This window comes from Mobula hypostoma, chromosome 14 (genome assembly GCF_963921235.1).
Source record: "Mobula hypostoma chromosome 14, sMobHyp1.1, whole genome shotgun sequence".
NCBI classification, from domain to species: Eukaryota; Metazoa; Chordata; class Chondrichthyes; order Myliobatiformes; family Myliobatidae; genus Mobula; species Mobula hypostoma.
This window is the reverse complement of record NC_086110.1, coordinates 34,570,315-34,584,308: the sequence shown is the minus strand read 5'-3', so window position 1 is coordinate 34,584,308 and position 13,994 is coordinate 34,570,315. Positions and strand designations below refer to the sequence as shown.

At 41.8% G+C, this 13,994-nt stretch overlaps 1 protein-coding gene across 1 annotated transcript in view; it reads left to right on the top strand.

The window, feature by feature from the left end:
* The first annotated feature begins 3,115 nt into the window (after positions 1-3,115).
* Positions 3,116-13,994, top strand: part of lonp2 (lon peptidase 2, peroxisomal) — a 70,359-nt gene continuing 59,480 nt past the window's right edge. Inside the window, exons 1-5 of the mRNA XM_063066924.1 lie at positions 3,116-3,481; positions 6,024-6,249; positions 7,761-7,892; positions 9,741-9,863; positions 12,493-12,677. Coding sequence (XP_062922994.1) covers positions 3,252-3,481; positions 6,024-6,249; positions 7,761-7,892; positions 9,741-9,863; positions 12,493-12,677 — 896 coding nt within the window. The 5' untranslated portion in view covers positions 3,116-3,251. The remainder of the gene's footprint in view (positions 3,482-6,023; positions 6,250-7,760; positions 7,893-9,740; positions 9,864-12,492; positions 12,678-13,994) is intronic.

Genomic DNA, 13,994 nt, shown 5'->3' with positions numbered 1-13,994 from the left:
AAAAACTTCTTCACACAGGGAGTGGTGAATCTGTGGAATTCTCTGCCACAGGAAACAGTTGAGGCCAGTTCATTGGCTATATTTAAGAGGGAGTTAGATATGGCCCTTGTGGCTAAAGGGATCAGGGGGTATGGAGGGAAGGCTGGTACAAGGTTCTGAGTTGGATGATCAGCCATGATCATACTGAATGGCGGTGCAGGCTCGAAGGGCCGAATGGCCTACTCCTGAACCTATTTTCTATGTTTCTATGTTTCTACTCCATTGTCACGCTTTTCAGGTGGCTCTGGAAGTCGAGCCCCATTAGCACTGGGGCACACAGTTGAGGCATGACCAGTAATGTAAAGTCTCGACATTCTGTGCCCTGCACCACTAGTGTCGCTACACAACCCCCCTGGATGTCAGTTGTATGCGACCTGGAAGCCATGGTGACCCTTTGACTTACCAGCTGTATTGCAAGTTCGCAATGCTGCACCGTGTCCGGGTGGATAAAACTCTCTGTGCTGCCCGTGTCAGACAGGCAGCTTGTCCTGCGCCCCTCCTCCAGGATGTCCATCATAGACCTTGCGAGCTGGTGGGGAGCACTTTGGTCGAGGGTCACGGAGGCCAATGTTGAGTCGCTGTCTTGGTCCAGTGCGGTGGGGTGCCCCATGAGCACCCGTTGGTTGTAGGTGGTGGGCGGTGGCGCCGACCAAGATAGCCGCCCCCATGTCTCGCACGTGATGGCGGGGTGCAGGGAAGATGGCGGCAGGCAAGATGTCGACCCCCATGTCTCGCACGTGGTGGCGGGGTGCAGGGAAGATGGCGGCAGGCAAGATGGCGACCCCCATATCTCGCACACAGCGCTGCTCGATCCCGCTTGCGGTTTGGACTTACAGGCCTTAGCGAAGTGGCCCTTCTTTCCGCAGCTGGAGCAGGTAGCTTCTCAGGCTTGGCAGCGTTTCCGGGGGTGCTTCTCCAGTCCGCAGAAGTAGCACTTCGCGGACTCACGACTGGCTGCAGCCGAGGTCGATTCGCTGGCGGGTTGTGGGGTCTGCGGCACCCACGAGGCCATCAGGGGATCACGTGCCTGGAGAGCCTCAGAAGTTGTGCAGAGCTGCCTCCAGCATGTCGGCCAGCTCAATCACCGAATGTAAGGTAAGATCAGCTTTTTCCAGCAGCCGCTGGTGCACATACACTGACCTGGTCCCCGTGACGAAAGCGTCTCTCACTAGGAGCTCCGCATGTTGTTCTGCCGTCAGTTCTTGGCAGCCGCAGGTCCGCACGAGTGTCTGTAGTGCCTGGACAAACGCAGCACCTGACTCCCCAGGCCGCTGGTGCCGAGTCGCTGAGCGATGCCGTGCGTAGACGGTGTTTACCGGCTGCAAATATTGTCCTTTGAGGTCGCTCATCACACCGTCATAGCTCGGCTGGTCTCTGATTATCAAGTAGACCCGTGGACTGACCCTGGAAAGGAGAAATCTGTGCTTCGCTGAGGAGTCGGTCACTTCAATCGCCTCCAGGTATGATTCAAAGCAAGCCAGCCAGAGTTCAAAAGCGTTTCCAGCTTCAGGTGCTTGTGGGTCGAGGTCTAACTTGTCGGGTCTCAGAGAATGCTCCATGCTTTAAAATTACTGCGAATAAAATTGATGCACCATCAATAACTCCAAAAGACTGGAAGTTGAGTAAATACTGAAAGGCTTTTATTCGCAGTAAAATGTGACCTCCAGCATGCTGAGTGTCTGCCCCTGGACTGAAAGGAGGAGCCATGGCCCAGTCGCCTTTATTCAGGGGTCTGTGGGAGAAGCCACAGGGGCAGTGTCCAGACAGGTAACCCAGTTACAACACATATATATGGTTTACCACAGGAAGAAATGAGTTCACATAAATTGCAACGCATTCAGCCATGGCTCAGTGGTGACTCCACAAGCTCTGTCTCGGAAGATTCAAGCCCCATTCAGGAGGCTTGGACACATCACCGGGAGTGATACTCTGGTTAGCACTGAAAGGCTGCTTAGAGGTGAGATGTTAAGGCTGATTTATACTTCTACGCAGTAGCCTACGCCGTAGCCTCTGCAAGTGGGCTACGCCGTTGTGAGTATTTATACCTGTGCGTTGGTGTGTCTGCGTCGCTCCGCAATTCACCGATAAAACGTTAGTTGGCGGTGGGGTTTCTATGCCACTGTGTTGAGTTTCTTCATGTTGAAACTCAACACGTAGAAACTCAAACTTAAAACAATGGCGACTGAAGCTGAAGGAGGGTGAATTTTCTGTGCTTGTCCGGCCACTGAGGGACATGGACGAGGAAATGCATTTCAAATATTTTCAGATATCGACAGGTAGATTTGACGATTTGATTCGTCGTCTCCAACTATTAATTTCGCACAGTATACTCAGAGACTGACAATCACCATTCGAGTTTTAGCTTCAGGTGGAAGTCAACAGGCTGTAGCAGCTAGCTACAAACTGGCGTCAAGCACAGGGTCCTCCATAATTTCAGAGGTCTGTAAAGCTTTATGGAAAGCATTGCAGCCAGAGTTCCTTCCCTGCCCTTCAGTCACTCAATGGGAAGCTAATGCAGCGTAGGAGGAAATGCGATGCTACCAAGCGGATCAATCACAGTTGTTGCGGTCTGCGTCACTAGTTGCATTTGTTGGGGAGGTGCATGTCAGGCTGTGGTGTGGGGTACGGCGCAGGGTATGCAGCTGCGCTGTTCCTATGCTGTAGATTTGATGCAGAAGTATAAATTGGCCTACACTATGGCACCGTTTGAAGAACACAGTTGGCACTATTCCTGGTGACCTAGTCAACATTTAGCTCTCACCTCACGTCACTAAAATAAGAAAAAATCATCCAAGCATACATCTCATTGCTGTTCACATAACCTTGCATTGTGCAAAATGTACAGAACATATTGGAGATACTCCACAGATCACGGCAAAACAGAACATAACAGATTTTTTAAATGTCCCTATTATATCAGAATAAAACTAGCGGAGAGAGAAAACTAAATAATAGTGAAAGATTAATTCTGATCAGGGGAACAAAGCTGCGGTTCCGTGTCAATAACCTTTAATCAGTTGAATGTTTGTATTTTGAACTATTGCGCAATGCTTGGGCGGCTTGACTTCGGAGCGCGTGCGCGTTGTCCCGACTGTGGTGGCAGCGGCGGGGACCCGTAGGTCCGGGGGAAGGCGGGGTGAGGTGGCTCGGTGCTCTACTCCGCTCCGGGATCTCGGGAGACTGCACGGAGTGAGGGACGGAAGGCCATCGCCATGGGCTCGAGTGTTATCCAGATCCCAAGCCGGCTCCCGCTGTTGCTGACCAACGAGGGCGTTTTGCTCCCTGGCTCTACGATACGCATCAGTGTGGAGACCCCCCGAAACGTACAACTGGTGAAGAGCAGGCTTCTCAGGGGCACTTCGGTCCGGAGCACCATCATCGGGGTCATCCCCAGCACCAGAGACCCCGACAGCGAGGCCGAGGACCTGCCCCACTTGCACAGGTAGGCCTCGGCAGCAGCCACCCAAACTTCAGTAGACACTTGGGCAAGGGACTTTGATGTTGTCCTCTTTAAATGCTTTCAGTGTTTGTAATTTGTGATTAAAAAGCAGTTCTGTTTTCGTTTACAGTTTTTATACTTCCTGCTGGTCATGGTTAAAACCTGTAGACTAAATGTTCTGCTGGTGGTTGACGAATAAACTATTGCCCCACGCAGAAAACGTTTGCAATGATTTGTGCTCTGTAAGCAGCTCAACCTTGTGTAGAATTAATTTAAGTGACACCTTGTGCAATAGTTAAAAGTTTTTTGCTTCATTAATTCATCTGGTATTTCTAAGTTTTTTTTGCTGGCTACTGAGATGGATATAATGAACTGTTCAGTAAGTTTATTATTTTGCCCAAATTGCGAGCATGTTCAAAATGTGATTACCCATGTGAAGGGGTTTCAAGCTATGCAGCAGATGTCATTTTGATCGTTTTGCAAACTTCTGGTTTTCTGTCCTATTCCGTATCTGACGACTCATCTCTGGCCCCTCATACTGTTCTAGTGAATCTCTGTATTTAGCTTAAGCAGCAGCATTTGATCACACAATTCATTACCACTTGGACTCGAATTGTTCTGTTATTTTGGCGTATTGTTCTGCTTGGCCCTTTATTACCATTACTATTCATTTTTGCACAGCACTGTAAATCTGTTTTGTTTACCTTCACCCAGGCCATTTTCCCTTTTGTTCTTTCTGCTTGTTCTCTATCTTAACTCTTAGAGCTTTCTCAGTGTTTATCATTTTCCAAATTTTATGGTCATTAAGCTGAAAAGCTCTTCGCAAGTGCTGCCTGATCTGCTAAGTATCCCCAGCATTTTCTGTTTTAGTGTACAGTTTTGTAGGGCTTGCAACAGTTTGCTTTCATTTTGTTTCTTTTGAAACTACATTGAACTCTGTACTGGAGCTGCACTGTCTTCTGATACTGAGATAAGAGTGCTAACACAAATAAATAGCAATGAAACAATAACCAAACATAAATCAGATGGACCAGTTGTGGTGCAGGAAAGGAGCTAAGATGTTAATGAGAGGAAAAAATTGTTGATGTACTAGTTGACATGCTCAAGAGAACTGATTGAAATGAAATAAATACTTTAGGCTGTTACATTGACTTGGGTATCAGTGGACCACTCCGTCTGTGAGTTTTGGTATGAGCTTTGTTTTGCCTAATGCAAATAACCTAACTGGCTTTCTAAATAATCCATTTGACTTGCTTTGATTTAAATTTAAGTAAGAAATTACTTTTTCAGAAAATAAACCACCTATGTCTTAGGAAAAGAAGTAATTTGCAACCAAAGGAAAAAAGCTATAAGATAGAATTGAATATTTCTATATATGTCCTGATTATTGTTACAAATGTATTCTTCTACTCCAATTTGGGTATGGCTGTAATTTTTGTGTACTATGGATTCCAGCTAATTGGCACAAATCAGGACCAGTACGCTTTGGCCCAATTAAACGGCAGTCCTAATTAGCTGAAGTTCAAAAGGAATAAGAAAGGGTTCTCACCCAGTCCCGAAGAAGGGTCTCGGCCTGAAACGTCGACTGTTTACTCTTTTCCACAGATGCTGTCTGACCTGATAAGTTCTTCCAGCATTTTCTGTATTTTTGCTAACAAGTATATTTCAATGAAATACAGAACAGAACACTATTAATGATACTACAGTACTATAACATTGCATATTAGTTTCTAATGGTTATCGACAGAGGAATTCATCCAGTGTACACATTCTTTTGATTGACTGTAAATGAACAAAATCAGCACAGACACCTGGTATTGATAATGTACTGCATCCATACAATGCTATCAACAATTGCATTATCCAAATCTTTATTTTCATTGTAGCATTCAAGATGATTATCAATACTTTCAAATTCTTCCTAACTTGAAGTGGTGAAATCATCTCATTTTCACTCCTGGCTGTTTCTGGCATCTCGAAGCCTGAATGTTTGAAACCACAGTGAGCAACAGTTCTGAATTGTCTTGCTGCTTATTTCTCGCGCGGCTGTCAGTGACAAAAATCACTGTTTTTTGAACACAAGCAGCTGACTCCATTTTAAAAACTGTTTGCTGTAAGCACAGTGAAGTGTCTCAGGGTAACACAAGTGCACACGTTCAACAGTTTGTCAACCGTCTCCTGTCCCAATTAAGCAGCATAGTGTCCCAAATAAATGAAGGCTTTTTCCTTGATTAGTTTTTGATCTTTAAGAGTTGTCCTGTTAATTGACTGTCCCGATTAACTGATGGCCCAGTTAACCAGAATCAACAGTATTTGAAAATGCTCTTGATTTCTTTTTTAAACAGTTCGAACAGAAGATTTGCATGTTTTTTTTATTTATTGCCAGGCAATTGGCAAGGTAATCATTCTTATCATGTATGTTATTTGTTGTGATTCTAGTATTATTGCATCCTTTAGTTTAATATCTTTTATATATTCTGCATTTCTTTAAAACAAACAACTTTTTTGATTTGCTGATTTGTTGTCTTTTTCACATTGTGATTAGGATTGGAACAGCTGGTATTGCAGTGCAGATAGTAGGCAGTAATTGGCCAAAGCCACGCTATACTCTATTGATCACGGGCCTTTGTCGGTTTAACATACTTGAGATTGTGAAGGAGAAGCCATTTCCAGTGGCTAAAGTGGAACAGCTTGATCGGTTGGAGCAATACACAGATGGTATTGGGGAGTTGAATGACCTTTCACAGCAGTTCTACAAATATGCAGTTCAGGTCTGTGTAAAGTTTTTTAATATAATTGTAATTTACATTGATTAGTTTTGGGTGATTAAGCCGCACTGTAGTGGGTCAAACTACTACTAATTAGAGTGCATATGTTACCCCCATAATAAATCTTGGCTGTGCAACAAGATATGAATACCAGAATGTGATTTGTTTTAAAGATAAACACTTTGGAATTCAAAAAGTTGCATTTTTTAAAATCAAGAAAATGTATCTTAATGAAATACTTCATAACTTACAAAAATAAATTTATTCTGGATGAAAATCAAAGACTGTGGATGCTAGAAATTTGAAATAACAATTAGTTAACAGTTCTGATGAAGGGCACTTCACTGAAAAGTTAGGTTTCTCTTACACAGATACAAGTTTATCTGCTGAGTGTCTCAGAATTATCTGAATGTATCTCCTATTTCGATTCTAATATTTTATTTCCAACTGTGGCATATTTTTGAAGTTTGATTTATATGAAAATACAGTGCTTCAATTTTGACGCAAACAACAGGAATTCTGCAGATGCTGGAAATTGAAGCAACACACATCAAAGTTGCTGGTGAACACAGCAGGCCAGGCAGCATCAGTAGGGTCTCGGCCTGAAACGTCGACTGCACCTCTTCCTACTGATGCTGCCTGGCCTGCTGTGTTCACCAGCAACTTTGATGTGTGTTGCTTCAATTTTGAGTAAGAGTTTGGGAATAATTTAGTTAAGCCTGAAACAAGGATACTAACCTGAATAAAACTAACTTGAGAGGTGGCGGTAGGTGAGTTTATAGCTGATGATTGTTGTTTAAAGTAAAAGTTGGTCTTTTTAAAAAATGTTCGTAGATTTTGTAATTTTATGTTCATAGATTGTGTAATTTTTTTATAAGTCATTTTCTTTTATAATCTTCCCAGTTCTGGAATTATCTTCATTTATCTTGACTTGACTTGACTTGAGAGGTTGGAAAAATGCAAGGCAAAGGCAGAGTATCAACTCATCAAAACATGTCACTGCTCTGCTAATTTTAAACTCGAGGATGACTGAGTTTTGGGCAGTTGTGAAGATAAAATTACTGAAATTCACGAACCTGCCTCTTTTCTGTTATTGGGCCACCAAATTAGAGTCAGGTTGATTGCTGAAATCTGTTGAAGGTAGCGTACATGGTGCCATTAACACCATCCTTTTTAATCTAACAAGACCATCACTCCCCCAACTCTCTGGCAGGTCAGTCTGGCTGGCAATCATGCAGGAATCTTGTTGAAACTATCCACTTTCAAATTCAGCAGAATATGTATTTAAATCTCTTACCTGCTTGAACGTTTCCAAGTGGCTCCAGGTTGATATTAGGATGAATTAGTTTGAAAGCGTTTAAATTTTCCTGCTGCTCCATAAACATTTTTAAAAAGTGCTGATGTGATTTAATGCAAAATTCTTTAATCTTTTCAGAACGTGAAAGCATTGCATAATATGTGACCCATGGCACTTGGTAAAAATTGTGCAGTAATGGATAATTTAATGTTTGCAGCTGGTGGAGATGTTGGATATGTCAGTACCAGTCGTTGCCAAGCTGAGACACTTGCTGGATAGCCTTCCTAGAGAAACACTGCCTGACATCCTAGCGTCAATTATCCGGACTAGTGCTAATGAAAAGCTGCAGGTACAGAGGATTATAAATGCACGTTCATAGAGCATAAAATTTAAAAATTCATGTAAGATGTTGAATAACTGTAACTGAAAAGTAAAATAATTTCATCAAAATTCTCATTGTCTTTTATTTTGTTTGTTCATAAGAAATGCAGTTTACAATTTTACCTGAGAGGAAAAAAATTGGGCTGGAGGTTAAACAGACAGTTAAACTGTTCATCTGTAGTAGGCTAACCTCTGGAAAATTCCAAAGTTCATGAAGCCTGAGACTGAATTGGCTTTAGTGCGGGATGCACAAAGAGAGTCAGAAGTTCAGTTTTGGGGTTCGTGTTTGGGTATTTACAGGGGAACGTGCTAACTACCCTACAACAGTGAGTAGAGTCTATCTACGGATATATTTTATAAACCCACTGACTCACAGCGATCTGGACCCTACCTATTCCCACCCTGTCACTTGTAAAAATGCCATTCCATTCTCTCAGTTCCTCTGTTTCTGCTGCATCTGCTTTTTCATTCCAGAACAACTGCGATATCCTTCTTCAAAGGAAGGGGCTTCCCTTCTTCCACCATTCTCCTGCTGCCACACAGGGATAGGGTTCCTCTTAACCTCACCTACCACCCCACTAGCCTCCACGTCCAGTACATAATTCTCTGTAAATTCTGCCATCTCCAAAGGGATCCCACCACCAAGCATATTTTCACCCCCCCCCCAACTTTCTGCTTTCCGCAGGGATCACTCTGCCCCCTCGTCCCTCACCACTGATCTCCCTCCTCCTGGTACTTATCCATGCAAGCAGAACAAGTGCCATACCTGCTCCTATACCCTCTCCCTCACTACCATTCAGGGCCCCAAAAAGTCCTTCCAAGTGAGGTGACACTTCACCTGCAAGTCTGTTGGGGTCATATATCTGGTGCTCTTGATGTGGCCTCCTGTATATCATTGAGACCTGATATAGATCTGCTTTGTCGAGCACTTTCACTCTGTCCGCCACAAAATATGGGATCTCCCAGCGGCCACCCATTTCAATTCTACTTCCCATTCCAATTCTGACATGTCATTCCATCACCTTCTCCACTGTCACGATGAGGCCACACTCAGGTTGGAGGAGCAACACCTTATATTCCATCTGGGTAGCCTCCAACCTGATGGTGTAAACATCGATTTCTCGAACTTGTGCTAATTGCCTCCCCCACCCCACCCCCTTCACCATTCCCCGTTCCTGTTGCCCCTCTCACCTCATCTCCTTAACCTGCTCATTGCCTCCCTCTTTCCTTGCTTCAGTGGCCTTCTGTCCTCTCCGATACCCCCTTTTCAGGTTTTGGCCCGAAACGTCGACTGTTTACTCATTTCCACAGATTCTGCCTGGCCTGCTGAGTTCCTCCAGCATTTGGTGTGTGTGTGTTGCAGTCAGTGGAGAGATTGAGTTTAGGTTTGGTCAGAGTTCTGGAGCAAGAGCTGGCTGCGAGAGATCATTGGAAAGTGGTGATAGTTGTTGAGATGTTATAGTTAACTGTTGAGGGTTCGGAACCTTTAGTTGAGTAGCCACGGTGAGGAGTGGTGGTGAAGTTTGGGAAATAGATGCGGAAAAATAAAGGGTCCTCTGAACTATTGGTTTAAAATACATGGCATCAGATATTTTACTTCACATAACTGCAAGCAGAGAGCAGTATTACCAATTCTGAACTTAATTTTAAATATTGGAAAAGGTTGCTTTTTATTGCATAATCTGGTGTATTATAATTTTGCAATAAAGGGTATGCATTTTATTTACAGATTGCATATGGGTAAAATTGTAGTTGGGGATCTACAGATCTAACTTGGAGCAATTCAGTAATACCTAGTTTGTGCTTTGATACATAGGTACTGGATGCTGTTGGCTTAGAAGAAAGATTTAAGAAGACCATTCCATTGCTTGTTCGGCAAATTGAAGGACTAAAATTACTTCAAAAAGCTCATAAATTAAAGCCAAGTGGTGAAAAGCAGGTAGGTGTGATTTCTTGTACCGCAATGACATAATTAGTTATTTAATCCATTAAATTTTGATGCAGAGGACTGCAAGATTGCAAGTTATACTTTTTTACGATGCTGTATTAACTGTTGACTAAAGACTGTTCCAAGGTTTTTCCAGTGTTGAACATCAAAAGAAAATTGCTGTATCCAGAGGAAACCCACACGGTCACTGGGGGAATGTACAATCTCCTGACAGTCAGCACCAGGATTTGAACCCTGTATGCCCTTCTATGGCCAAATTTTAGGTTTTTACATTTGTTATGATGCATGGGAAAGATTTGTTTTGTAAAGGGAGTAATATAAATTCCTAATGGAATTATGTTTTTGAAACTTTTGTGATAAAATTCCAGCAATATTATTTATACATTATTCCTTATGAATAGCAAGTGATTGTATTGCTTCCTGCAATTTCAAATGTGAAACAAAACTGTTATTGATGAGGGACTGTAGTCCACTGACTGAAGCAGTTGGTCTATATTTCACTTAAATATTTAATTTAATGTACACCATATGCATAATTTAGGTAATTATATGTGAAATACAGTGACATGCAAAAGTTTGGGCACCCCTGGTCAAAATTTCTGTTACTGTGAATAGTTAAGTGAGTAGAAGATGAACTGGATCTCCAAAAGTCATAAAGTTAAAGATGAGACATTCTTTTCAACATTTTAAGCAAGATTAGTGTATTATTTTTGTTTGTACAATTGCAGAGTGAAAAAAAGGAAAAGAGCACCATGCAAAAGTTTGGGCACCCCGAGAGATTTGAGCTCTCAGATAACTTTTATCAAGGTCTCAGACCTTAATTAGCTTGTTAGGGCTATGGCTTGTTCATAGTCATCGTTAGGAAAGGCCAGGTGATGCCAATTTCAAAGCTTTATAAATACCCTGACTCCTCAAACCTTGTCCCAACAATCAGCAGCCATGTGCTCCTCTAAGCAACTGCCTAGCACTCTGAAAATTAAAATAAATGATGCCCACAAAGCAGGAGAAGGCTATAAGAAGATAGCAAAGCGTTTTCAGGTAGCTGTTTCCTCAGTTCGTAATGTAACTAAGAAATGGCAGTTAAAAGGAATGGTGAAGGTCAAGTTGAGGTCTGGAAGACCAAGAAAACTTTCTGATAGAACTACTCGTAGGATTGCTAGAAAGGCAAATCAAAACCCCCATTTGACTGCAAAAGACCTTCAGGAAGATTTAGCAGACTCTGGAGTGGTGGTGCGCTGTTCTACTATGCAGCGACACCTGCACAAATATGACCTTCATGGAATAGTTATCAGAAGAAAACCTTTCCTGCGTCATCACCACAAAATTCAGCGTCAGAAGTTTGCAAAGGAGCATGTAAACAAGCCTGATGCATTTTGGAAACAAGTCCTGTTGACTGATGAAGTTAAAATAGAACTTTTTGGCCGCATTGGGCAAAGGTATGTTTGGAGAAAAAAGGGTGCAGAATTTCATGAAAAGAACACCTCTCCAACTGTTAAGCACAGGGGTGGATTGATCATGCTTTGGGCTTGTGTTGCAGCCAGTGGCATGGGGACATTTCACTGGTAGAGGGAAGAATGAATTCAATTAAATACCAGCAAATTCTGGAAGCAAACATCACACCATCTGTAAAAAAAAAGGCTGAAGATGAAAAGAGGATGGCTTCTACAACAGAATAATGATCCTAAACACACCTCAAAATCCACAGTGGATTACCTCGAGACGCAAGCTAAAGGTTTAGCCATGACCCTCACAGTCCCCTGACCTAGACATCATTGAAGATCTGTGGATAGACTTCAAAAGATGGCCCAAGAATCTTAGAGAACTAGAAGCCTTTTGCAAGGAAGAATGGGTGAAAATCCCCCAAACAAGAATTGAAAGACTCTTAGCTGGCTACAGAAAGCGTTTACAAGCTGTGATACTTGCCAAAGGGGGTGTTAGTAAGTACTATCATGCAGGGTGCCCAAACCTTTGCTTCGGGCCCTTTTCCGTTTTTGTTATTTTGAAACTGTAAAAGATGGAAATGAAAAAGTCATCTTGCTTAAAAAATTAAAGAAATGTGTCATCTTTAACTTTATGCCTTTTGAAAATCAGGTCATCTTTTATTCGCTTAGCTATTCACAGAAACAAAAATTTTGATCGAGGTGCCCAAACTTTTGCATACAATTGTAATTTGTGTAGATTATTGGTTAAACAAATGCTTATTTGCTAGACTCCATTAATCTTTATGAAAGAGTGCTACAATTCCATATTGAGCAGAGTAGAAAATGGTTCTGAGCTCTGCATATTACATTTTTTGGTAAATGTTGTGAGATGTATTTTGGTGAGGAGACAACAATCTAAGTAAGTTACACAAGATTCTGCAGATGCTGAAAAATCGAGCAACAGACACAAAATTTTGAAGCAACTCAGCGGGTCAGGCAGTATCTATGGAGGGGAATAAATGGTTGACTCAAGTCCTGATGGATAGTCTTGGTAAGAAACATTGACTGCTGATTTCCCTCCTTAGATGCTTCCTGACCTCCTGAGTTGTTCTGGTATTTTTATGTGATATTCAGTTAAGTGTAGTAACTAATGTTAGAGTCCCTGAAGTATTTATCAAAGAATTTTTTGTATTTGTTAGATTGTGACCATCCGACCTATTAGAAAAAACAATCAAATTCCAGGACGACAATTGAATTTAGAGGCACTTGAGCAGGAAGATGATGATGGCGATGATAGTGATGATATTATCATACTGGAGAAGAAGATTAAAAGTACAAATATGCCTGAACAAGCAATGAAAGTTTGCATTAAGGAGATCAAAAGGTATATCATCATCTTTGAGCAGTAACGTACATCATTCTTTTAGCAGTATTGAAAGCTTGATGAGCTAGGTGCAATTCTTTTAAATGGATTTTTTCAAGTCGTCATTTGGATTGATTCTAATTTATGCAATATGAAAGCATTTGAGATTTTGGATGGATCTTAGATCAGCAGTACTGTTCCAAAATATACTCTGTCCTAGCAAGAATAAATATGGTAATGGTTCCTAGTGTACTTGCTCTGCCTCTGTAAAAAAACAGCTGAATTAAGTCATTTCGCTCACTTTGTACTTGCTTTGCTATTCATTATTATCACCGTTGATCTACCTTACTTTCACTAATCTGCTCTATTCTGATTCTGTTTTGTTTCCAAAACTATATTGATCTCCATTTTTGAATATCTACAGTGATTATGCATTCACTGTCTTTGTGATAGAGAATCCCAAAAAAGAAAATATTCATCTCCTTTCCAGGTGGCCCACTTAGTTTTTTGAGATGAAACCCTGATTCCAGACTACCCAGCTAGAGACAGGATCATGTTAGTATTTGCTTGCAAGTTTTATGTTATGATCAGAGCAGCTTTTATTGTTCTAAACCCAATACAATGAAAGCCCTGTATACTGAGTGTTGCCTGCTAGGAATACCGCCTCATCCGTGAAATACAAATTCTGTGTGGTCTGATGAAGACCTTATTTAACAGCAGTAAGATTGCTGTACTTATGCTCCAGTCCATTTATTATAAATGCTAATGTACCATCTGCCTTCCCAATTTCTTGATGATTTTGCATGTTAATTTATAAAAGGAGTTGCTATAAGGACACCCAGATCCGTTGGATTTCTACATAACTTTATATTTCTGTACTTGAAATGCCAAATGTTACATTCCTGCATACTCAATTAGCTTGTCCTGCTAATTAAAAGCTATTAATAGGTCTGTCAAATGTGATTTTGTTTTTTCTTTTTTTTAATAATTTTGTTTTATATTGGAGCAGACCTTTTGCTGTGATATGCCTGGCTCTACCAGCAGATATTTCTGAGCGTAAGCTGAAGCATAGTCTTTCTCTCAGCAAGGCACCTCTGCCAGAGGATGAATGGATTCCTTCTCCAGAGCAGTGTAGCTTTTGCAGATATCCCAGTGATTAAACTGAGAGATCTGTCAGTTGCAGCCCGGTGCAGATTCTGTTGTCCCATCAAATGAATGAGGGAAATGGGCAGCTTCATGTGTTCATGTTCTTAACCATGTGTATGTCTTTCAACACTTAGTCCTGAATGCTCTTAAATGTCTAAGTGCCACACATTCATAAATGTCACAATTTGACAG